The sequence below is a fragment of the Notothenia rossii genome (assembly GCF_949606895.1).
Source record: "Notothenia rossii genome assembly, chromosome: 6".
NCBI classification, from domain to species: Eukaryota; Metazoa; Chordata; class Actinopteri; order Perciformes; family Nototheniidae; genus Notothenia; species Notothenia rossii.
In genome coordinates, this window is record NC_136909.1 from 1,937,735 (window position 1) to 1,963,124 (window position 25,390).

The following is a 25,390-nucleotide window of genomic DNA, read 5'->3' on the forward strand; positions in this document are numbered from 1 at the left end:
AAGATACATCATATTGAACTGTCACTGAACATCACTGAACTGTGATTTTGAGAAAAGGCTTCCAAAGAAAGTGTCCCAGTTCACTGCTAGTTGGTTCCTTTACATGCCTATAGTCTAACCACCTCATTTGGTGTTTTTAAGTTCTTTTTTCTTGTTCAGTGAGAGAAATCTAGTCTCTGCTGGGCTTTAACGAGTGCACACGCTATATCAAGCTAGGACACGCTAGGTCAAGCTAGCACACGCTAGGTCAAGCTAGGACATACTAGGTCAAACTAGGACACGCTAGATGAAGCTAGGACACACTAGATGAAGCTAGGACACGCTAACACAGTTAACCAGGCAGGTAGGCAGCCAACAACTACTTAACAAATACCAAATATAATAAAAAACTACCAAACATTCATGAAGACGTGAGACTAAAAATACTATTTCCCTCCTATCTGATATTATTTGTGAAATATATAATAATTTATACAAAGGAGTTGCGCCCAATTTGCTATCTGACTCAACAACAAAAGGAGGTATAAACGCACAGTCAAAGAATAACTGATGTAGAAATAATCTTGTTGTTGGTAAAGTATTTCTCTAAAACAGGACTGATCTGTTCTCAGCACATCAAACTGAACCCTTTCTGTAGATCAGTGAAGTACAGGAGCTTTAGTTGGACTCTCTCCTGGTAATAAAGTGCTCATCAGGTCAGTTAGATGTATTATAGCATCCTAACAAAGCAAAGAGATCACTCTGATCAGATGTGCCGAGGACAGAAATACCAATCAGGACCAGTTCCTTCATTTCCAGACTCTTCATGCACACTAATGCATGAATGAGGAGATCCTGATGAAGTCTCCGGTAATGCCTTCTTCTACTTATTGAAAAGGCTTCATCCACCTATTTTCATGCTAACGAAGGCGGATTGAATTACTAAAGGCGACAGGCAGTGGTGAGATTAGATGACATTTCCACAAAAGGCTGGAAGCTAAAAGTTTCACACCTTATCTAAATCGTGATGGAAATGCTTTGTCCGAGAAATAATGACACTGGCCCAATTTCAGAGCAGCGGTTCGAACATGCCTCTGAGCATTATTAAATATAACACCGTCACAGATAGAGAACCGAGAAACCTGCAAAAATGATTACACGTTGTATTGGGGTCATAACTCTGGACCGAACACATCGAACTGCTGTAAAGGAATTTCACCAGAGAAAAAAGTGTCGGAGCATCACCCAATTTAGCCCAAATAATTATCAGTAAACTACGAGTTAATTTATAAAAATGTGCCAATCCATCCAGGAGATTATCACTGGATAAAAAGACAACTATGTTGGACCAATCTTCTGTCTGCACAGAGGTATATATCAGTATGTAGTGTTTCTACTTTAAAGAGTCCTCTCCTGCTGATGTTCAGGTATATATCAGTATGAAGTGTCTCTACTTTAAAGAGTCCTCCTCTGCTGATGTTCAGGTGTATATCAGTATGTAGTGTCTCTACTTTAAAGAGTCCTCTCCTGCTGATGTTCAGGTGTATATCAGTATGTAGTGTCTCTACTTTAAAGAGTCCTCTCCTGCTGATGTTCAGGTGTATATCAGTATGTAGTGTCTCTACTTTAAAGAGTCCTCTCCTGCTGATGTTCAGGTGTATATCAGTATGTAGTGTCTCTACTTTAAAGAGTCCTCTCCTGCTGATGTTCAGGTGTATATCAGTATGTAGTGTCTCTACTTTAAAGAGTCCTCTCCTGCTGATGTTCAGGTGTATATCAGTATGTAGTGTCTCTACTTTAAAGAGTCCTCTCCTGCTCATGTTCAGGTGTATATCAGTATGAAGTGTCTCTACTTTAAAGAGTCCTCTCCTGCTGATGTTCAGGTGTATATCAGTATGTAGTGTCTCTACTTTAAAGAGTCCTCTCCTGCTGATGTTCAGGTGTATATTGGTATGTAGTGTCTCTACTTTAAAGAGTCCTCTCCTGCTGATGTTCAGGTGTATATCGGTATGTAGTGTCTCTACTTTAAAGAGTCCTCTCCTGCTGATGTTCAGGTGTATATCAGTATGTAGTGTCTCTACTTTAAAGAGTCCTCTCCTGCTGATGTTCAGGTGTATATCAATATGAAGTGTCTCTACTTTAAAGAGTCCTCTCCTGCTGATGTTCAGGTGTATATTGGTATGTAGTGTCTCTACTTTAAAGAGTCCTCTCCTGCTGATTTTCAGGTGTATATCGGTATGTAGTGTCTCTACTTTAAAGAGTCCTCTCCTGCTGATGTTCAGGTGTATATCAGTATGTAGTGTCTCTACTTTAAAGAGTCCTCTCCTGCTGATGTTCAGGTGTATATCAGTATGAATTGTCTCTACTTTAAAGAGTCCTCTCCTGCTCATGTTCAGGTGTATATCAGTATGTAGTGTCTCTACTTTAAAGAGTCCTCTCCTGCTGATGTTCAGGTGTATATCAGTATGTAGTGTCTCTACTTTAAAGAGTCCTCTCCTGCTCATGTTCAGGTGTATATCAGTATGAAGTGTCTCTACTTTAAAGAGTCCTCTCCTGCTCATGTTCAGGTGTATATCAGTATGTAGTGTCTCTACGTTAAAGAGTCCTCTCCTGCTGATGTTCAGGTGTATATCAGTATGTAGTGTCTCTACTTTAAAGAGTCCTCTCCTGCTGATGTTCAGGTGTATATCAGTATGTAGTGTCTCTACTTTAAAGAGTCCTCTCCTGCTCATGTGCAGGTGTATATCAGTATGTAGTGTCTCTACTTTAAAGAGTCCTCTCCTGCTGATGTTCAGGTGTATATCGGTATGAAGTGTCTCTACTTTAAAGAGTCCTCTCCTGCTGATGTTCAGGTGTATATTGGTATGTAGTGTCTCTACTTTAAAGAGTCCTCTCCTGCTGATGTTCAGGTGTATATCAGTATGTAGTGTCTTTACTTTAAAGAGTCCTCTCCTGCTGTTGTTCAGGTGTATATCAGTATTTAGTGTCTCTACTTTAAAGAGTCCTCTCCTGCTGATGTTCAGGTGTATATTGGTATGTAGTGTCTCTACTTTAAAGAGTTCTCTCCTGCTGATGTTCAGGTGTATATCAGTATATAGAGTCTCTACTTTAAAGAGTCCTCTCCTGCTGATGTTCAGGTGTATATCAGTATGTAGTGTCTCTACTTTAAAGAGTCCTCTCCTGCTGATGTTCAGGTGTATATCAGTATGTAGAGTCTCTACTTTAAAGAGTCCTCTCCTGCTGATGTTCAGGTGTATATTAGTATGTAGTGTCTCTACTTTAAAGAGTCCTCTCCTGCTGATGTTCAGGTGTATATCAGTATGTAGTGTCTCTACTTTAAAGAGTCCTCTCCTGCTGATGTTCAGGTGTATATCAGTATGTAGTGTCTCTACTTTAAAGAGTCCTCTCCTGCTGATGTTCAGGTGTATATTGGTATGTAGTGTCTCCAGTATATAGTATATATTTGTGAATTAGCTCATGATGGATTCAAATGACTAAATTAATTTTCTTTTATGTTTTCTAACTGCATAAATTCTGCAGAAAGCTGTTTCTGATAAACACAGCCTGCCTGATTATCAAAAGGATTTCCTGCTTGATGTTGTTCTGACTTTCTGAATCATTTGCTTCACAGATGACAGTGACAGGTGCTATTTATTGAAATCATATTCAGAGTATTGATAATAGCCATCCGTTCATCAAAGGCCTGTTTGGACACATTATTAGTGCGTCTGCTGAAGCCAGGATACATCTGTGTGGGTGTTTTCATTCATGCTTTCTACCGGGCTAATAACAGCTGATATCTGAGACACGGAAAAAAATGGATGCGGCTTTATGAAAAGAATATTACCTAAAGCTCAGAGCAATATGGGATTAAGGGTTTGCCTCGACGGCAGATAGCCTGTAATAGAATCTGCGGCCACAGGATTTCATTAGTGTGTCGTTCAGAGGGGACTGAAGTGTCTCAGGATGGAAACCCACAGCAGGATTTACAGAAAACTGTCGGGTTGAACACATGTTTTTACAACCTATCTCTTGAAAAAAAGTAATTAGGACAAAATATGTGTTTTAAAAAGTTGTCCCAGGCAGTGTAAACAACACCTATTGGTTTGATTCCAGTCATTCCATCAAATATTAGTTTGTCCTTTGAGTCTGTGACTAACTAGAGTAGTGTGGACTCTACACATGTTCTAATAAGTAGTAGTAGTAGAAGTAAAATATGTCTGGAGTCACAGAGGAGAAAAAAAGTCTCCCTTCAGCTCTTAAAGAAATATATAAAAAGCAGTTTTAAAATGAGATAAAGCACACACATTAGATAATAACTTCAAGGAAAGGACATCGCAGAGGATAACCAACGAAAAGAGTTTGTAGATTAACCAAAAATATAACAAGCGACAAGCTAGGTCATGCTAGGTCAAGCTAGGTCATGCTAGGTCAAGCTAGATCAAGCTAGATCAAGCTAGGACAAGCTAGATCAAGCTAGGACACGCTAGGTCAAGGTAAGATTAGCTAGGACACGCTAGATCAAGCTAGGGCACGCTAGGTCATGCTAGGTCATGCTAGGTCAAGCTAGGTCATGCTAGGTCAAGCTAGATCAAGCTAGGACAAGGTAAGATAAGCTAGGACACGCTAGATCAAGCTAGGAGACACTAGGTCAAGCTAGGACACGCTAGGACACGCTAGATCAAGCTAGGACACGCTAGATCAAGCTAGGGCACGCTAGGTCATGCTAGGTCAAGCTAGGTCATGCTAGGTCAATCTAGATCAAGCTAGGACAAGGTAAGATAAGCTAGGACACGCTAGATCAAGCTAGGACACACTAGGTCAAGCTAGGACACGCTAGGTCACGCTAGGACACACTAGATCAAGCTAGGGCACGCTAGTTCAAGCTAGGTCATGCTAGGTCCAGCTAGATCAAGCTAGGACAAGGTAAGATAAGCTAGGACACACTAGATCAAGCTAGGACACACTAGGTCAAGCTAGGACACGCTAGGTCAAGCTAGGACACGCTAGATCAAGCTAGGGCACGCTAACACAGTTAACCAGGCAGGTAGGCAGCCGACAACTACTTAACAAATACAAAATATAATAAAAAACTACCAAACATTCATGAAGACGTGAGACTAAAAATACTATTTCCCTCCTATCTGATATCATTTGTGAAATATATAATCATTTATACAAAGGAGTTGCGCTGTAATTTTAATGCTACAGCGCCACGTCTAAAATTTGCTTCACAAACAATAAATAAACCCCCCCCAAAAAAAGGCATTATCTGATACATTTCTACGCCCAGAAAGAAGGAGTTAGCCACTAGTTGCTGCTTGATGCTAAGCAGGAACGTCTACAGTGTTTGAAGTGTTGGCAGAATATCTCTCATTCAGAGCAATATGTTGTTTTTCCGTGAGAAAGGGTTAAACATTTCCCCTTTCTGCCTGTTTGCTATATAGTAAACAGCTGTTTAGTCGCAGTGCTTCAGAGTATACAGTATAGCAATGGTTGACATTAGCTTTTAGAGGAGCAACTAGTAGATACTGTACCTAGTAGTTATGAACTTAACTGTTGATCAAGCTATTAAAAAACACCTGAAATGAAAATAAGGTGCAATGTGAACCTAGATAAGTTACTTGAGTAAATGTACTTAGTTGAATTCGACCGCTGTCTCTCATCATGATGGGGGTCTCCATCAGGGGAAACTCTTCATCTGTGTTTGTTCCTGAAGACGTGTTTATGCTGTTAAGATGCTCGCGTTCTCCTTTATGTGATTTTAATTGAGGCGGTTAATCCCCCCTCAGAGGAATCAGGCTATTAAGCAATCGGACTTACACACACACACACACACACACACACACACACACACACACACACACACACACACACACACACACACACACACACACACACACACACACACAGACACACACACACACACATTCCCGTCTGGAGTCAATAAGTACGGATGCAGCAGAAGGACGGAGAAAGAGAGTTTAACAAAAAGAAAATCATTGACCTTTCTCTGCAGCTTCTGTGGAGTGTGAATGTTATCACCGGTGAGCAGGGAAACACTCCCTCACACACTGCAGAGCGGCATCGTGTGTGTGTGTGTGTGTGTGTGTCTGTGTCTGTGTGTGTGTGTGTGTGTGGGTGGGTGGGTGGGTTTGTCTGTGTAGGGTCTTTATCTGTGTGTTTGTGTAGGAGTGTGTGTGCATTGTGAGCCATCTGGCTGTGTGTATTGGAATTATTATTTGTACTGCCTGTATTGGCTTAGCATTTATGCACATCATGAGAGTGTGTGTGTGTGTGTGTGTGTGTGTGTGTGTGTGTGTGTGTGTGTGTGTGTGTGTGTGTGTGTGTGTGTGTGTGTGTGTGTGTGTGTGTGTGTGTGTGTGTGTGTGTGTGTGTGTGTGTGTGTGTGTGTGTGTGTGTGTGTGTGTGTGTGTGTGTGTGTGTATAGCCTAGCATTACTATACTTGTGGGGACCTAAATCTGTTTACACAGTCACATGTGGGGACTCGCCTCCTTTAGGGGGACAAAATGGAGGTCCCCATGAGGGGAATCATTCATTTTAGGGTAAGGGTTAGGCATGTGTTGGTTACGGAATGATGTCCTCAAAGTTCTGGAAGTCACATTTTTTTATTTTTTTTATTTGTATGATTCACCTACATCAGGGGTACTCAACTAAAATTCAACGAGGTCCAGTTAGAGAAAGTCCCCATGCAAAGGTCCGGAGCTTCAAAATGTCTCAGTTGCTTCATGAGTTAGTGTGATATTGAAGTGGCTGCAGCTTTATCAACGTCTGCATGTAATCACTGACTGACTGCCAATCAAATAAAGAAAGTACAATTCATAAACAACAATATGTATTTTCAATGAACATTGAACTCTACAGATAAACAGTACATACTGTGGATATGTGTGATGTTCCTCTCGGGCTGCATTTACAAATAAAATAGAGAAAATAAATAAAATAGCTTTTGAAAATGTGTGCATCTTAAAAGTGCTTAATTTTAGATAAATAAAATAAAGTGTAGCAGCAGCTTGAGTTTCCCTTTTTCTTTATTAACCGTTTCACATCATGACTTAACAGTTTCAGTCGATTACAGAACAATATCAGTCTTTACACATCATAACAATTGAACAGTTTTAAAGTGTATCTTTCTTTCCCTCTTATGTTGCAGTCCCTCTCTCACTTTGTTCTGTTCAGTGAGAGAAGTGAGCTGGAGCTTGTTCTGCCAGGAGTTTAGATCTGGGCTGAAATGGTGTCAGGGCCATTCTCACACACATGCAGCTGCTCATTGGTTAGCCTCGGTTAGCTCATTGGTTAGCCTCGGTTAGCTCATTGGTTAGCCTCGGTTAGCTCATTGGTTAGCCTCGGTTAGGTCATTGGTTAGCCTCGGTTAGGTCATTGGTTAGCCTCGGTTAGCTCATTGGTTAGCCTTAGCTCATTGGTTAGCCTTAGCTCATTGGTTAGCTCATTGGTTAGCCTTAGCTCATTGGTTAGCCTTAGCTCATTGGTTAGCTCATTGGTTAGCCTCGGTTAGCTCATTGGTTAGCTTTAGCTCATTGGTTAGCCTCGGTTAGCTCATTGGTTAGCTTCGGTTAGCCTCGGTTAGCCTGCGCTGGAACGATACTTAGTTTTAATTTTGATCCTGGTGGACTGATCATATCGGGCTCTGAGACTGCTCATGTGACCTCAGTTCTGACTTGAGAGGGAATGTTTGGTCAAACACTTTGTGTTTTGTCTCATAGTGGCGTGTTGTCTCTTTTAATGAGCGCCACGGTCTCTGAACAAATGAGACACACTGGTTCTGTGCTCCTAGTGGGCAGGATGAACATGAACGAGTCCACTCAGAGTTAAAAGCTCTGTTCTCACTGTCCACTTTCCTCTTCTTGGAGAGCGCCATGTGTCATTATTTGTCTCTCCCTGTCTGCCGCTAACACGCCTGTTCGCTCTCCTCTCCGCTTCTCTCTGCCGTGCTCTCGTCTCTTCTTCTGTGTTTCTCTCCCTGTATCTCTCACTCGTCTCTTTCGCCCCCTGTCGGCGGTGGTTAAAATAGAATCGCTCCGTCAATATTGAAAACCCCTATTAATGTATTGATTATAGGTCCGGGTCCGTATAGGTCGGCGTCCGGATCCGGACCGCGGTCCGCCTGTTGAAAGGTAACAATCTACATATTAAATACAGAGGCAAGCACATGTTAAAAGAGGAAATCTATGGTACAGAAATAAATATCACGATAACAATTACTTACAAAAACAATCGATCATGACGGACAGTGGTCCTCAGAGTTACCGCTAAACAAGAATGTGTGTGTGTAGAGTGTGAAGGCCTGACTGAAGCTGATAAACGGCTTCAGACCTCAGCTTTCAAGTCACCCAGGGGGTCTTGTTGGAGCTTTATTGTGTGTGTGGGGGTCAGTATGGGGTTGAGGCAGTGTTGTGCTTACCAATGACCCCCTAACCCCCCCCACACACACACACACACACATACACACACACACACCTCTAGCCACTCACCTCAGGTTTTTGGGACCCGGCGTATATCTCCGTCTGAAACATAATGGCCTCTAAAGCAGGAATTGATGTTATCTTTGCCCCGGGGTTGCTTTGTGAGCCAGTTAATGGGGTTGTTAACCGAATGTGGCCTGGACAATACACACACACACACACACACACACACACACACACACACACACACACACACACACACACACACACACACACACACACACACACACACACACACACACACACACACACACACACACACACACACACACACACACACACACACACACACAGACACAGACACAGACACACACACACACACACACACACACACACACACACACACACACACACACACACACACACACATACACACCTTATATACCACCACCTTAGACTCCTGGGGGGAAAGGAGTGGCTATAACTTCTCATTTTCCGAGGTATGATTTTATTTAGCCTCCCCGCATGTTTGCTGCCAGGCCTGAAAACGAGGCTGTAAAGGTTTTTTTTGGGGGGTTTTTTTACGAGAGAGAAAGGAACCCTTTGTTGCTGATGATGAGTCAGCACATTCGGATGTAATACCTGAGCTGTCACCGCAGTATCGATGCATACACTGTGTTTTTATTTCCAATGTTAACCCTAGGGAAGGTGCTATGAAGGTGTGAAGAGGCAGGTTGACCTTTTTTTGGTTGACATTTTAGAGAAAGACAAAGAAAAAGGTAGGTAGTCACATGGTCACAAGTGTTTGTTTTGACGCCTTAAGATTGGTGTTTTGGTCTTTGCCACAGCTGCGAGCCGTGACTTTTATACCTAGGCCCTCTGACCCCCACCCCTTCCCTCGAGTTATTAGTCACAGCGTATACTTCAGCGGAATATCAAAACAACGGCCCGGGGTGCAAAACGCATCAATGAAAACCACACAAAACAACACCAGTAAATAACCCTATTTGTGTTCTTTGAAATTGAAAAGGATATCGCATTGTGTTTGTTACTTTCGTTGCAGTTGTATGTCTTAAGTGTAATTTGGCATGCTTTTATTTAGAAGGCGAGTTAACGCTGTTGACAGGAAGTTGTTGTTGCTATGGAAACAAGAAAAGTTTCACAGCGGGCGGAACTTGTCATAAAGTCCGCGATAATAACACCCACCCATTTAGAGGGAAGATATGATTGGTCAATTGTACTGTCATTTGACATTACTCTCTCGTTCAGTTACTACTACAGCGGGCCCTCTGTGAATTCACAGCTGGACCGCCTGGACGTCCAACAGCTCCTCTCTTCACAGTAACTCGCAGAGACGAGCTTCTTTCATTTAACCCTTCACATTCCAACATAAACTGAATAGGCAGATTCGAAGGATTTATTTCTTTGGAAATGTTATTTTAAATACAATTAAATAAAGTTATTTTGGTAAAACTAATGAAAAATATAACAAAAAAAAAATATTATTTTTTGTAATGTTTTTAAATATTATTTTGTAGAATATCTTAGGCCCTCACAGAGGGCCTAGAGGGCCCTGACGGCTCGCCAGTGCGTTACCATATTGTTTTTTTGCTAACAGAAGTGACACTAGAGGAGACATACAGTAACAAGACACTTTCAGACGACCCAAAATATCAAATTAACTTGAATCATGAAGTTAAAACACAAGAAATAAGTGTTAAAGTTTTAACACGTGTAGCCAAGCTCTATGGTGTACTGTTATTGGGACCATACATGAACATCATGCTGTGTTGAAAAATACTTAACACTAGATATTGAGACCATTAACTCATCAGGAAAATGTTTGTTGAGGTAATAAATCAAGAGAGAAGTAGGGACATTATTTGATAGACTTCTATACAATTAACCAGAGGAGGCGCCCCCTGCTGGAGATGAGAGAAACGCATGTTTAATGTACTTAGTAGGTTAAGCAATTCATTTAAACAACAAACTTAAATAACAACGAATACATGTTAAATGTTACTGTACATTTTTCTCAGGTTTTAGAAAGACAGTTGTTTTTAGATCCTTCAGAAAAATAGGAGAACTTTGTTCAATTCTACATTTGAGTAAATATTTTTGCCCTACGAATCAAATTGGAAACAAAAGATGAAACGTTTCAACCTTGGTTTATTTACCTTGGAATCTCTGTTTATCTTTATTTTACGTGCCATTATCCAAAAGCTTGTTCTGTATATTCATATTTTAAGACTGAAATGCAATTTTCTGCTATTAAATATGAATCGGCCGGAAATTAAACGTTTAGTAGCAAATGGACGGCGCAGACACAAGATCAAAAGTCACATTAAATACAGAGGCAAGCACACGTTCAAAGAGGAAATCCAGTATTTCCTCTTCGGAAATAAGTTTCATGATAACAACTCCTGACAACGACAATCGATCATGCCGGACAGTGGTCCTCAGAGTTACTGCTAAACAAGAACGTGTATGTGTAGAGTGTGAAGGTGGATAAATGGCTTCAGAACTCAGCTATCAAGTCACCCAGGGGGTCTTGTTGGAGCTTTATTGTGTGTGTGTGGGTCAGGATGGGGTTGGGGCAGTGTTGTGCTTACTGATGACCCCCTGACACCCCCCCCCCCTCCCACTTTCTTTTGATTTTATTACCCAGAATGCCCCTGAAGGTCACCCCTTGCTGCCCTGCACAGCGCCCAGGTCCTCTACTCCCCCCCCAACCCCCCACACACACACACACACACACACACACACACACACACACACACACACACACACACACACGCACAAGCACACACACACACACACACACACACACACACACACACACACACACACACACACACACACACACACACACACACACACGCACAAGCACACACACACCTCTAGTAACTCGCCTCAGTTTTTCGGGACCCGGCGTGTATCTCCGTCTGAAACATAATGGCTGTTTTTGTAAAAGAAAGTTGTTTTTAGGAATTTGTGCTCATTCAAAGTGAGCGTGATAACATTCATATGAAAGCCCTCGTACCCCACACCCAGTTCTACCAGATTGAACTTCCTGCGGAGAATCTAAATGCAGTTTTCTCTCCACTTTTACACAAACTGTATGTCTTGTAGTCTCAAGATCCCCACTCCCTGTGTCCCGCTCTGCACCACAGTACTGAAACACAATGACTTGCACTTGTAGGGAAAATAAAGCTAATACGGTCTGTGATTTAGACAAACTCTGCTCCAGTCTGCAGCCAATGATTAGAATTAATGTGCTCAATATGGCCGTGTACTAAAACCGCTTTTTTACAGATGCCACCTCCAGCAGAAACAGGGAAAGGGATGAATGTGGACACAAACTAAACCCTGCACACAGAGAATAAACAGAAGGACTTTTCACTCGAGTGGGCCGACGTGATGCATCAATCTGCATTTCGCTCAACATGCAGAAACCAAAACAACTTATCCTCTTTCTTTGTTTACGAGCAGCCGTATGTCTATGTCTGTGGCGTACCGTGGGGCTCCAGGCAGGGCTTTCAGTCAACACATTGAAAAGCACATCCAGTACACACACTTTACACGACTCTGTTCCAGCCACCGCAGCCAGGATCAGGTGATGCGCACATTATGCCAAACAGCCTCTCAACAATACGACAGCTGATCAACAATCACAACAGCTGATCAACAATCACAACAGCTGATCAACAATCACAGCAGCTGGTCAACAATCACAACAGCTGGTCAACAATCACAACAGCTGGTCAACAATCACAACAGCTGGTCAACAATCACAACAGCTGATCAACAATCATAACAGCTGGTCAACAATCACAACAGCTGGTCAACAATCACAACAGCTGATCAACAATCACAACAGCTGGTCAACAATCACAACAGCTGGTCAACAATCACAACAGCTGATCAACAATCACAACAGCTGATCAACAATCACAACAGCTGATCAACAATCACAACAGCTGGTCAACAATCAAAACAGCTGGTCAACAATCACAACAGCTGGTCAAAAACAGCTGATCAACAATCACAACAGCTGATCAACAATCACAACAGCTGATCAACAATCAAAACAGCTGGCCAACAATCACAACAGCTGATCAACAATCACAACAGCTGATCAACAATCACAACAGCTGATCAACAATCAAAACAGCTGGCCAACAATCACAACAGCTGGTCAACAATCACAACAGCTGATCAACAATCACAACAGCTGATCAACAATCACAACAGCTGATCAACAATCAAAACAGCTGGCCAACAATCACAACAGCTGGTCAACAATCACAACAGCTGATCAACAATCACAACAGCTGATCAACAATCACAACAGCTGATCAACAATCACAACAGCTGGTCAACAATCACAACAGCTGGTCAACAATCACAACAGCTGGTCAAAAACAGCTGATCAACAATCACAACAGCTGATCAACAATCACAACAGCTGATCAACAATCAAAACAGCTGGCCAACAATCACAACAGCTGATCAACAATCACAACAGCTGATCAACAATCACAACAGCTGGTCAACAATCACAACAGCTGATCAACAATCAAAACAGCTGGTCAACAATCACAACAGCTGATCAACAATCAAAACAGCTGATCAACAATCACAACAGCTGATCAACAATCACAACAGCTGGTCAACAATCACAACAGCTGATCAACAATCAAAACAGCTGATCAACAATCACAACAGCTGATCAACAATCAAAACAGCTGGTCAACAATCACAACAGCTGATCAACAATCAAAACAGCTGATCAACAATCACAACAGCTGATCAACAATCACAACAGCTGATCAACAATCAAAACAGCTGGTCAACAATCACAACAGCTGATCAACAATCACAACAGCTGGTCAACAATCACAACAGCTGATCAACAATCACAACAGCTGGTCAACAATCACAACAGCTGGTCAACAATCACAACAGCTGGTCAAAAACAGCTGATCAACAATCACAACAGCTGATCAACAATCACAACAGCTGATCAACAATCACAACAGCTGGTCAACAATCACAACAGCTGGTCAACAATCAAACAGCTTATCAACAATCACAACAGCTGGTCAACAATCACAACAGTCAGCTAGATAAGGGTTCAAAGCAGACGACATGTCCCAACATTGATCAATGAAGTAATCTATTATTAAACTCGTGTCATCGTGCACTCTCACGTCGCTCTAAAATGACGTGAATAGTAACATGCTCACCCGTCACTTGTAAATAAGGTCGATGATATGAAGGAAGTTCATGACAGAAGTTTTGCTCAGGACGCTGTCATTGAACACCAACATCTGATTGGCTGATGAATCCGTCACTAATGCTTATTACCAATCAAATGTGTCGTCTTTCAACAAAAGGCAAGCAGTATCTGCTGTGCCCCCACCAACTAAAATAACCGTGAGGCGTTTAAGTGACTTTTTGATGTAGGAAATTCCAGTTCAGCCTCAACAAAACCTTACTTCATTTTGTAATGTTGAGGTTATTATACTATTAAAACTTATAACTAAATATTCATGAAAAACATTTTACACACACTTTATGTGATTGGTTACAGGGCCAGCAGAGAAGACCCTGCTGACGGCCCACCACTGAATGATTGCTGTTGTTTCCCACCGAGTCAAAACAGAGCGAGATGTGTGGGTTGTTAGCGGTTCGGGTTTGATTTCCCAGCTTGCATTGGGGTCTCTTTAGAAGGAGACAGGGCTGTGGTTTGGGACCTTCTCTGGTTTCAGTCGGCCAAATGGAGCTGGGACACGGAGGTTTCTCTTTTTCCGGGACGAATAACAAATGATGTGGTATCGTGTATGTTTCTCTCTGTGGTGGCCGACAGCGCTACGACCGTCGTTTCCATCAGGAGAAACTCTGCAGCTTCAGGAAGGATGCAGATACAAAAACACAAATGTGACAAGACACATGAAGAAACGTCTCTTTTTAGTGTCCCCTGGTCTCCCAGCTGGGTGTGTCACTCTTTAGTGTCCCCTGGTCTCCCAGCTGGGTGCGTCTCTCTTTAGTGTCCCCTGGTCTCCGTTTTTTTTAGCTTCTTCAGCGTTTTGTATTTGCAGCTTTTAGTAAACGCTGAGCATGTCTCCTCAAGCTGCTGAATGTTCTCTAAACGCTGCACGTGTTGTCAAGTTGGTGACGACTTTTCTTCATGCATGTCTTTTGGAAATGCTTTTTACCATTGTAGCACATTTGCACCTGTCGGCCACCATATGTCCCCCCTAAAAAGACGGGAGAAATGTCTCTATATGTGTGTGTTTTTGCCAGATGTTCAGAATGAAAGCGGTGGATATTGTGGCTGGTTTGGGGATTGGTTCTGAACAAAGCCTCCGTCCTGACAGCAGAGCACCTGCAGCACTCTCAATGAGACCCTGATGGAGGGTGACGCTAATGTGCTAATGCTTCTTCTGAGATCTAAAGTGTCCTCAGTTATAGTCCAAGAATCCAGCAGAGGCTCTGTAGCTGTGTGTAGGAGGTGCAAAAGTGCAGCAAAAGCAGATCAAACTAAGTGGTTTTATATGTGAAGTATGTGTGACTCTGACTCATACCTCAGGTGATCACATATTTGTGCCATAAATTCCCCGAGCTATTAAACCACAAAGAGGAAGGTCGTCCTTTCTGCCGGCCGGAGCGAGGTGAGTCAAAAACAGCTTCTGCTCCTTTCAGTGTTTTCTCTCTAAAGCATAGAGGGGTTTATCGAGGAGCAAAGAGTCTCTGATCGATGGTTCCTACCTGTCAACACCACTAACTCAGCCGCGCTTAGCAGCAGATTCACTTTCAAACTTTAAACCTTCAATTCCTCAGCCACTGAATCCTTAAGGACGCTTGTTGCAGGTCTGTGGGACGTTTAAGGAGGTAGATCTGTAACCTGTCAATGCACAACACCTCTTTAGTGTCCCCTGGTCTCCAGCTGGGTGTGTCACTCTTTAGTGTCCCCTGGTCTCCCAGCTGTGTGCATCACTCTTTAGTGTCCCCTGATCTCCCAGCTGTGTGCATCACTCTTTAGTGTCCCCTGATCTCCCAGCTGTGTGCGTCACTCTTTAGTGTCCCCTGGTCTCCCAGCTGTGTGCATCACTCTTTAGTGTCCCCTGATCTCCCAGCTGTGTGCATCACTCTTTAGTGTCCCCTGATCTCCCAGCTGTGTGCATCACTCTTTAGTGTCCCCTGGTCTCCAGCTGTGTGCTTCACTCTATAGTGTCCCCTGGTCTCCAGCTGTGTGCTTCACTCTTTAGTGTCCCCTGGTCTCCAGCTGTGTGCTTCACTCTATAGTGTCCCCTGGTCTCCAGCTGTGTGCTTCACTCTTTAGTGTCCCCTGGTCTCCCAGCTGAGTGCGTCACTCTTTAGTGTCCCCTGGTCTCCCAGCTGGGTGCGTCACTCTTTAGTGTCCCCTGGTCTCCAGCTGTGTGCTTCACTCTATAGTGTCCCCTGGTCTCCAGCTGTGTGCTTCACTCTTTAGTGTCCCCTGGTCTCCCAGCTGAGTGCGTCACTCTTTAGTGTCCCCTGGTCTCCAGCTGTGTGCTTCACTCTATAGTGTCCCCTGGTCTCCCAGCTGAGTGCGTCACTCTTTAGTGTCCCCTGGTCTCCCAGCTGGGTGCGTCACTCTTTAGTGTCCCCTGGTCTCCAGCTGTGTGCTTCACTCTATAGTGTCCCCTGGTCTCCAGCTGTGTGCTTCACTCTTTAGTGTCCCCTGGTCTCCAGCTGTGTGTGTCACTCTTTAGTGTCCCCTGGTCTCCAGCTGGGTGCGTCACTCTTTAGTGTCCCCTGGTCTCCAGCTGTGTGCGTCACTCTTTAGTGTCCCCTTGTCTCCCAGCTGTGTGCATCACTCTTTAGTGTCCCCTGGTCTCCCAGCTGTGTGCGTCACTCTTTAGTGTCCCCTTGTCTCCCAGCTGTGTGCGTCACTCTTTAGTGTCCCCTTGTCTCCCAGCTGTGTGCATCACTCTTTAGTGTCCCCTGGTCTCCAGCTGTGTACTTCACTCTTTAGAGTCCCCTGATCTCCCAGCTGTGTACGTCACTCTTTAGTGTCCCCTGGTCTCCCAGCTGTGTGCGTCACTCTTTAGTGTCCCCTGGTCTCCCAGCTGTGTGCGTCACTCTTTAGTGTCCCCTGGTCTCCCAGCTGTGTGCATCACTCTTTAGTGTCCCCTTGTCTCCCAGCTGTGTTTGTCACTCTTTAGTGTCCCCTGGTCTCCCAGCTGTGTGCTTCACTCTATAGTGTCCCCTGGTCTCCAGCTGTGTGCATCACTCTTTAGTGTCCCCTTGTCTCCCAGCTGTGTGCGTCACTCTTTAGTGTCCCCTGGTCTCCCAGCTGTGTGCATCACTCTTTAGTGTCCCCTGTTCTCCAGCCGTGTGCGTCACTCTTTAGTGTCCCCTGGTTTCCAGCTGTGTGCGTCACTCTTTAGAGTCCCCTGGTCTCCCAGCTGTGTACGTCACTCTTTAGTGTCCCCTGGTCTCTCAGCTGTGTGCATCACTCTTTAGAGTCCCCTGGTCTCCCAGCTGTGTGCATCACTCTTTAGAGTCCCCTGGTTTCTCAGCTGTGTGCGTCACTCTTTAGTGTCCCCTTGTCTCCCAGCTGTGTGCATCACTCTTTAGTGTCCCCTGGTCTCCCAGCTGTGTGCGTCACTCTTTAGTGTCCCCTGGTCTCCCAGCTGTGTGCGTCACTCTTTAGTGTCCCCTGGTCTCCCAGCTGTGTGCATCACTCTTTAGTGTCCCCTGGTCTCCCAGCTGTGTGCATCACTCTTTAGTGTCCCCTGGTCTCCCAGCTGTGTACGTCACTCTTTAGTGTCCCCTGGTCTCTCAGCTGTGTGCATCACTCTTTAGAGTCCCCTGGTCTCCCAGCTGTGTGCATCACTCTTTAGAGTCCCCTGGTTTCTCAGCTGTGTGCGTCACTCTTTAGTGTCCCCTTGTCTCCCAGCTGTGTGCATCACTCTTTAGTGTCCCCTGGTCTCCCAGCTGTGTGCGTCACTCTTTAGTGTCCCCTGGTCTCCCAGCTGTGTACGTCACTCTTTAGTGTCCCCTGGTCTCCCAGCTGTGTACGTCACTCTTTAGTGTCCCCTGGTCTCCCAGCTGTGTGCATCACTCTTTAGTGTCCCCTTGTCTCCCAGCTGTGTGCGTCACTTTTGTTGATAATCCTACAATTATACAAATGTATCAAATAATACACGTAAATGAAGTTGCACAACAGTAATATATTTTTTGATGTTATTGGAGTTTCTTCAAATTCTTTTCTATCTGTGTTTTTATTTTATTTTTTATTTGTATGCACCATAACTTCAAGACAAATTCCTCGAATGTGTCAACATACCTGATTCAGCATTTCCCCAATTTACATATATATATATTCATAAAATTGCATTTATAGAAGCAAGCCTAATAACCAACTTAGAGCCAATAATGTTAATCTATGATATTCTTCTGTTGCTGTTTTTATCCAATTTTGTTTGATTCTCTAAGCCTTTAAATAAAAACTTCTATGAAAGCTTCAACACTGATGACTTTCAGACAAGCCATTTGCAAGGTTTGGTCTAATCGAGGCAACTAAAAACAACTTAATGACGCTAACAAGTCTTCTCTACTGAGAGACAACAGTCAACATATTTTAACATATCTCACTTCAAGTGTGGACGAACACCAACGCTGCCTTTTCCTTTTGTTGTGTTAGTGAACCCGTTCATACTCTGCTGTTAGCGTCGCCATGACACCTGTTTTCTTCTATGTTTAAAAAGCAATTGATTCTCCATTGTTTGGGTAACCATACTCACTGCCAGACTTCCCCTCAGGGCTCAAATGCTTCAGATGCCCATTAAACTGTTGAGATGTAGAAGGGGATCGGGGAGGAGAACAAATCAAGTGTTGACTCTAATGAGGTCTGTCTCTGCATCAAGACGTAAACCACCTGTCGCTCAGAGGAGGGATCTTCCTGCATCGTCTCCATCCATCAGTCTTTCTATTTCAGCAGCAAGCAGACACAGTGTTTAGTCCGGGCATCACGGGGAGTCATCCGTCTTTTCCTTTTTCCAAGCATTCAACAGCAATTTGCAGGAAAAATACAGAGCAGTTATCGGGAGAAAAAAGGGTAAAGAAATGTCAGATAGAAAAATGGGAAATCAGGATACACACATATATGTATATATATATATATATATATATTAGGGCCGGGACTTTAACGCGTTAATTAAGATTAATTAATTACACAAAAATTAACGCGGTAAAAAAAATTACTCATTTTAATCGCACTTATTTTTGCACCGCGGAACGTTTCTCACTGGATGAGTTTCAGGGGTACCGATTATACTGGAGCACCAACTAACGTTCATGACTTCAGACAACAACAAACCACAGTGAACAATAGTCAAACGTGAACGAAGAAGCTGATGAGACCGCTTTGGTTGGCCCCGTGGATGGGACATTTTGTTTTAAAAAACGGACGGATGGAAGCGTCGATAAGAGCACGGTTGTTTGCAAATTATGCAAAAAGGAGTTTGCATATCAGCGCAGCACATCAAGCCTCAAGTATCACCTCAATGCAAAACATATAGCAGCTAGCGTGGAAGCTAGCGTGGACGTTAGCCCGACTCGGAGTACAAGGACCCACACCCAATTTTAAATCAACTGTTGGTAAATCAACAAAGTCTGTTATGGCCTCTGAAGCAACAGAGAGATGTTTTCTAATAGACAGGGTTTCCAATGTTCTGAATGTACTTGAAAGTATTGTGTTTTACTTCAAAAACTAAGTGTTATAGTTTACAGAAGGTCTACCTACCTATAGGCTACCTGAATCTCTGAAATGTACTATATTCCTAAATATGCTATTGCTACACTTTATGGCCAGTGTACCATCTTGAACAAAATAAACAATGTTTTGTTGCTTAAGCTTATGTATTCAGTCATTATTCAATGGTATACTAAAATCCATGTGAAAAAAATTGCTTCTCACTGTTCTCAGATCAAATATTTATATGTGATTAAAAATGCGATTAATTTCGATTAATTAATTACAAAGCCTGTCATTAATTAGATTTTTTTTTTTAATCGAGTCCCGGCCCTAATATATATATATATATACATATATATCAAACATATCAAACATATCTATGCGTCAACCATCCAAACACCAACTCAACTGTGCAAAATATCACCATGACTCCACATTTACCCTCCAAATAAGAACTGTAACCCTCCAAAGTACCACCTTATCTCAGACCCTTTACTTAAGCAGATTCCACACTTTGAAAATATACAAGTAGAACTCCTGTGCTAAGGGTTAAACGGTTAAAACATATAAGCAATGCAGCAAGTTATGGCATAAGTCGTAAAATGCTAAATAAGCTCAATAACTCATTATCTGAGTTCGGGCACGATGAGATGTTTCTGTGAACGCATTGTGCGTAATATTAAATGTAGGACGGCCTTATTTCCTTTCCTTTGAAAGGATGGTCTCGTCTATCCTAGAGAAGACTGGACACGAAGCATTTAAGCTCCTTTCCTATCAGCCAGAGTCAAAGCGCTCTCATCGTGGAGCATGTCGTTCCCTCCAGCCGGCTGCTTTGTTTATTCCTCCTCTTAAGCGTCTCCTTCCTGCAGACCTGTCCCCGTCTGCTCACCGCAGTGCGCCACATTGAGGACAACACGCCTCATTTGTAAAAGCTTTTCAAAAACAAAGAAGACAGAAGCCCACTTTTCTGTTGTTGTCATTCAAACCCCGGCACAGTGGGGACCCCCCCGCCGTGAAATGCTCTCCATTTTCCTTATTGGACAGCAGCGTGAAGCCTTTTATTTAACTGGTATTCACCGGGAAGTCTGTTTAACTTTAAAGTCAGATTAAAGAGTTATTTGTCACAGAGATGAAGGGTGTTGGTGTTTTGCCGTTCGCTGCACATCGCCTTTAATCCCGCTGTGGGTTTACAGACCTCTAAACCGATGACTCAGAATAGAAATGGGTGCTGTATCGCCGAAGTGTTACGCAACAAAATGGCCCAAACCTTTCCCAAAACACAAAATGCTCTGAGGGAAACAGAGTTTTTAATATCCAACCAAATCCAAACTGGACCTAAAGATTTATATAAATCGGCTCAAAACGAAGTATACCAGGTTTTCATTAAAGTGTATTTAACTGCTCCTCGGCCAATAAAAAATAATCTGTTTGTAGCACTTAACTTTATTCTGCTCCACCTTAACTCACCAAATACCACCTTAACTATCCAAAATACCACCTTAACTATCCAAAATACCAATTTAACTCACAAAATACCACCTTTAACTCTCCAAAGGTCCCCCTTTAGTCTCCAAAATACCTCCTTAACTCACCAAATACCACCTTAACTATCCAAAATACCACCTTAACTCTCCAAAATACCACCTTAACTATCCAAATACCACCTTAACTCTCCAAAATACCAACTTAACTCACAAAATACCACCTTTAACTCTCCAAAGGTCCCCCTTTAGTTTCCAAAATACCTCCTTAACTCACCAAATACCACCTTAACTCACCAAATACCACCTTAACTCTCCAAAATACCACCGTAACTATCCAAAATACCACCTTAACTCACAAAATACCACCTTAACTCACCAAATACCACCTTAACTCTCCAAAATACCACCTTAACTATCCAAAATACCACCTTAACTCACCAAATACCACCTTAACTCTCCAAAATACCACCGTAACTATCCAAAATACCACCTTAACTCACAAAATACCACCTTAACTCACCAAATACCACCTTAACTCACCAAATACCACCTTAACTCTCCAAAATACCACCTTAACTCTCCAAAATACCACCGTAACTATCCAAAATACCACTTTAACTCACCAAAAACCACCTCCAAAATGTATCGCCGTCTAAAGACACATGACAGGGTGACGAACATGTCCAACTGGGGGCAGCGTGTTGCCTTAGAGACGTTTCTTCTTTAGTGCAATAGAATAAGAGCAACAGGACATTTCTGCGAGAATCTGACCTACGTGGAAAATGTGTTTCTAACTCTTCAAACTCAAACTAATCATCGTGCACATTCCTCTGTATTTTGTGTACATTTCTGCAACCACTTATCAACTATTATCCTGGACATATTATATTTGTGAGAGTCAGTTGTCATGCTCTGCTCACTCTTTTGCATCTTGAAATCCTGGTTTGTCACTTTGTAAAAAACCTGACTCTGATCCTAAACATTAAAGCATCACTCATTCTTAACACCTCCAGGGGGGGGGCTGTGTCAGCCTTTCCTCAGAACCGATGCATAAGTAATCCCATAATACCCATTGATCACTGGCTTGTATCGAGGTATTGATTAAGGATTCTGTAAAGACGCTTATTTACAATGCACAGCTTCCCTGCTCCAGTTGATCCGTTAGCTCCAGTTCTGCTTGATGTGCTTTAAAGAGAAAGAGGGCTTTAGGATGTGACCCATTGAGTGAAATGTAAACTTCATCTATTTGGCAAATACTTGGGATGAAATGTTGATATTCATGTCCTCTTTAGGATGATAACACCTTTAGTAATCCTTGGACATTTCATGTTGCGCCGTCATGAGGTGACATTTCTCAGGTTTAAGACGAAATACTGCGTAAGAAATAACTGCAGCAACCTCTGTAGTTCAGAGGCAAAACATGGCCGTACACCCCTTAACTCGCCGAACTACCATCTTACCTCTCTAAAAAACATTTACTCTCCAAAATACAATCTTAACTCTCTAAAAACCCCTTAACTCTCCACAATACCACCTTAACTCACAAAATACCACCTCAACTCTCTAAAAACACCTTAACTCTCCAAAACAACATCTTAACTTTCAAAAAACACCTTAACTCTCAAAACGACCACCTCAACCCTCTAAAAACACCTTAACTCTCAAAACAACATCTTAACTTTCAAAAAACACCTTAACTCTCAAAACGACCACCTCAATTCTCTAAAAACACCTTAACTCTCCAAAATAACATCTTAACTTTCTAAAAATACCTTAACTCTCCAAAATACAATCTTAACTCTCCACAATACCACCTTAACTCCCCGAACTACCACCTTAACTCTCCCAAATACCATCATAACTCTAAAAACACCTTAACTCTTCAAAATACTACCTTAAATCTCTAAAAACACCTTAACTCTCCAAAATACCACCTTAACTACTGCTCTTACATTTAATTTTCTTTTGGATAAAATGAAAATGGCACATAGCATGTTGAATTAAACGTAGGATATTCGAACCCTCAGTCACTCAGTATGTTATATAATATGATATTAAGAAAGTACATCATGCTGGAAGACTTAAGGGTAAATATAACTTTAAAATGTTCCCAAAATGTGCACGCTCCTCTCCAAATGCATTCATCTCCATATGTGGTGCAAAAAATGGCAGTTTTCTCAATTCTGTGTCGCCTTGTTTTTGTTGCGTAAACCCTTTAACCACCACACGGCTTTAGGTTGTTTAGCACATTGCGTTCACATAGGCCAAATGAAGAAAATGAAAAGAAGGCAATTCATAAAAGAAAATGATGGAAGTTTATACGTCCATTTGCAAAGGACTCATCTGCACCGCATCGAAACTAAAAGCTGCTTCTGTTTGGTTAACAATAAAGGATCTTTGATTGGCTCATTTCATTTCTAACCTTTATTGATGCAGATGAATCCCATTGAGATCATTGATCTCTTTTTCACGGGCTTATGACATCCTTTGCAAATCATCTGCGGCTGATTGGACGAATGTGATGTCCAACTCAATGCATGAAAATGGCTGCAGAGTTATCATATTAAGCTGCTGTTCTTTTGGGAAGCCACCATTAATGATAAATCATTCATCCAGCATTGAAAGTAATTTAACCTGAAGTGTGCCGCGACAAAATGACCCAAAACTGAAAATGCTTTTGGAGAAACACAGAGTTTTTAATATCAACCCAAACCAAATCCAAACTGGACCTAAAGATTTATAGAAATCAGCTCCGAGGTATTCCAGGTTTTCATTAAAGTGTATAAAAATAAAAAAATCTATTTGTAGCACTTAACACCTCCACCTTAACGCTTAAAAAATCCACCTTAACTCACAAAATACCACCTTAACGCTTAAAAAATCCACCTTATCTCACAAAATACCACCTTAACTCTCCAGATGTCCACCTTAACTCACAAAATACCACCTTAACTCTCCAAATGTCCACCTTAACTCACAAAATACCACCTTAACTCACAAAATACCACCTTAACTCTCCAAATGTCCACCATAACTCACAAAATACCACCTTAACTCTCCAAATGTCCACCTTAACTATCCAAAATACCACCTTAACTCTCCAAATGTCCACCTTAACTATCCAAAATACCACCTTAACTCTCCAAATGTCCACCTTAACTCACAAAATACAACCTTAACTCTCCAAATGTCCTCCTTATCTCACAAAATACCACCTTAACTCTCCAAATGTCCACCTTAACTCACAAAATACCACCTTAACTCTCCAAATGTCCACCTTAACTCACAAAATACCACCTTAACTCTCCAAATGTCCACCTTAACTCACAAAATACCACCTTAACTCTCAAAATGTCCACCTTAACTCACAAAATACCACCTTAACTCTCAAAATGTCCACCTTAACTCACCTCCACTTTCCAAAAACAATCAGAAGTACTGATTTAACCACCAAAATACCATCTTACCTCTTAAAAATAACACCTTAACTCTCTACATTTCCACCTTAACCCTCAAAAAATACCTCCTTATCTCACAAAATACCACCTTTAACTCTCCAAAATACCTCCTTAACTCTAAAAAATTCCAATTTAACTCAGCAAATACCACCTTCACTCTCCAAAAACAATCAGCAGAACAACTTAAACAACAAAAATACAACCCTAACTCACGTGAGACTCTTTCGTGAAGTAGAAATAACATTCTACACTCTAAAAATAAAGGTACAAGCTCTCCACTAAGTGTTGTAACTTAATCCCTTAGCTTATGTTCTTAAAGGATTCCTTGTTGTTCTGAATGTTTTCCCTCATCGCCCACTGTAAGTCTCTGGATAAAAGTGTGTCATATACAGTTTCTAACCTCCTCTGTTCTGTTGTCTCAGGGCTGAAGGTTCGGGAGGTGATGATCAATGTGTCCCGGCAGCAAGTGGAGGATTTCCACGGCCCCGAGGATTATTGGTGTCTCTGTGTTGCCTGGAGCCATCTCGGGACGTCGAAGAGCCGCAAGGCCACGGTCCGCATCGCCTGTGAGTTTTACAGAAACATCTCAGAGATCAGGGCCAGGTTTCAGAGCAATTATGAGATCTGCAGTATGGTGATATGAAGAGCTGAGCAAGAACACTGTTAGTCTGAGGAGATGGACTTGTTTCCAAAAGGAAGCTGGTGTCTGCAAAGAGACTTAAAACCTTGAAATGACTCGGGATTGAAGCACTTCCTGTTCCTTTCTCAGTGTTTGTTGAATATATTTTGGGTTGTTAAGCTGAAATAAGGTCTCTGGTTAACAAAGCTAAAGAGATTTTAACGGTCACATGACTTCACGTCCCCACCGCTAAGCTAAAGGAGGCTAATGTTGGGCTATAGAGGAACTACAGCACGGTCACATGACTTCACGTCACCACCGCTAAGCTAAAGGAGGCTAATGTTGGGCTATAAAGGAACTACAGCACGGTCACATGACTTCACGTCACCACCGCTAAGCTAAAGGTGGCTAATGTTGGGCTATAAAGGAACTACAGCACGGTCACATGACTTCACGTCACCACCGCTAAGCTAAAGGAGGCTAATGTTGGGCTATAAAGGAACTACAGCACGGTCACATGACTTCACCTCACCACCGCTAAGCTAAAGGAGGCTAATGTTGGGCTATAAAGGAACTACAGCACGGTCACATGACTTAGACACTTGTTATCGACCTCTGTTTTTAAATTCACCAGCGGGGTATTTACTGACGTATT

At 42.4% G+C, this 25,390-nt stretch overlaps 1 protein-coding gene across 1 annotated transcript in view; it reads left to right on the forward strand.

Annotated features, from left to right (window-relative positions):
- LOC307043332 (netrin receptor UNC5D-like) overlaps positions 1 to 25,390 on the forward strand; it is a 254,270-nt gene that overhangs the window by 124,245 nt on the left and 104,635 nt on the right. Inside the window, 1 exon segment of the mRNA XM_079687717.1 lies at positions 24,539 to 24,682. Coding sequence (XP_079543843.1) covers positions 24,539 to 24,682 — 144 coding nt within the window.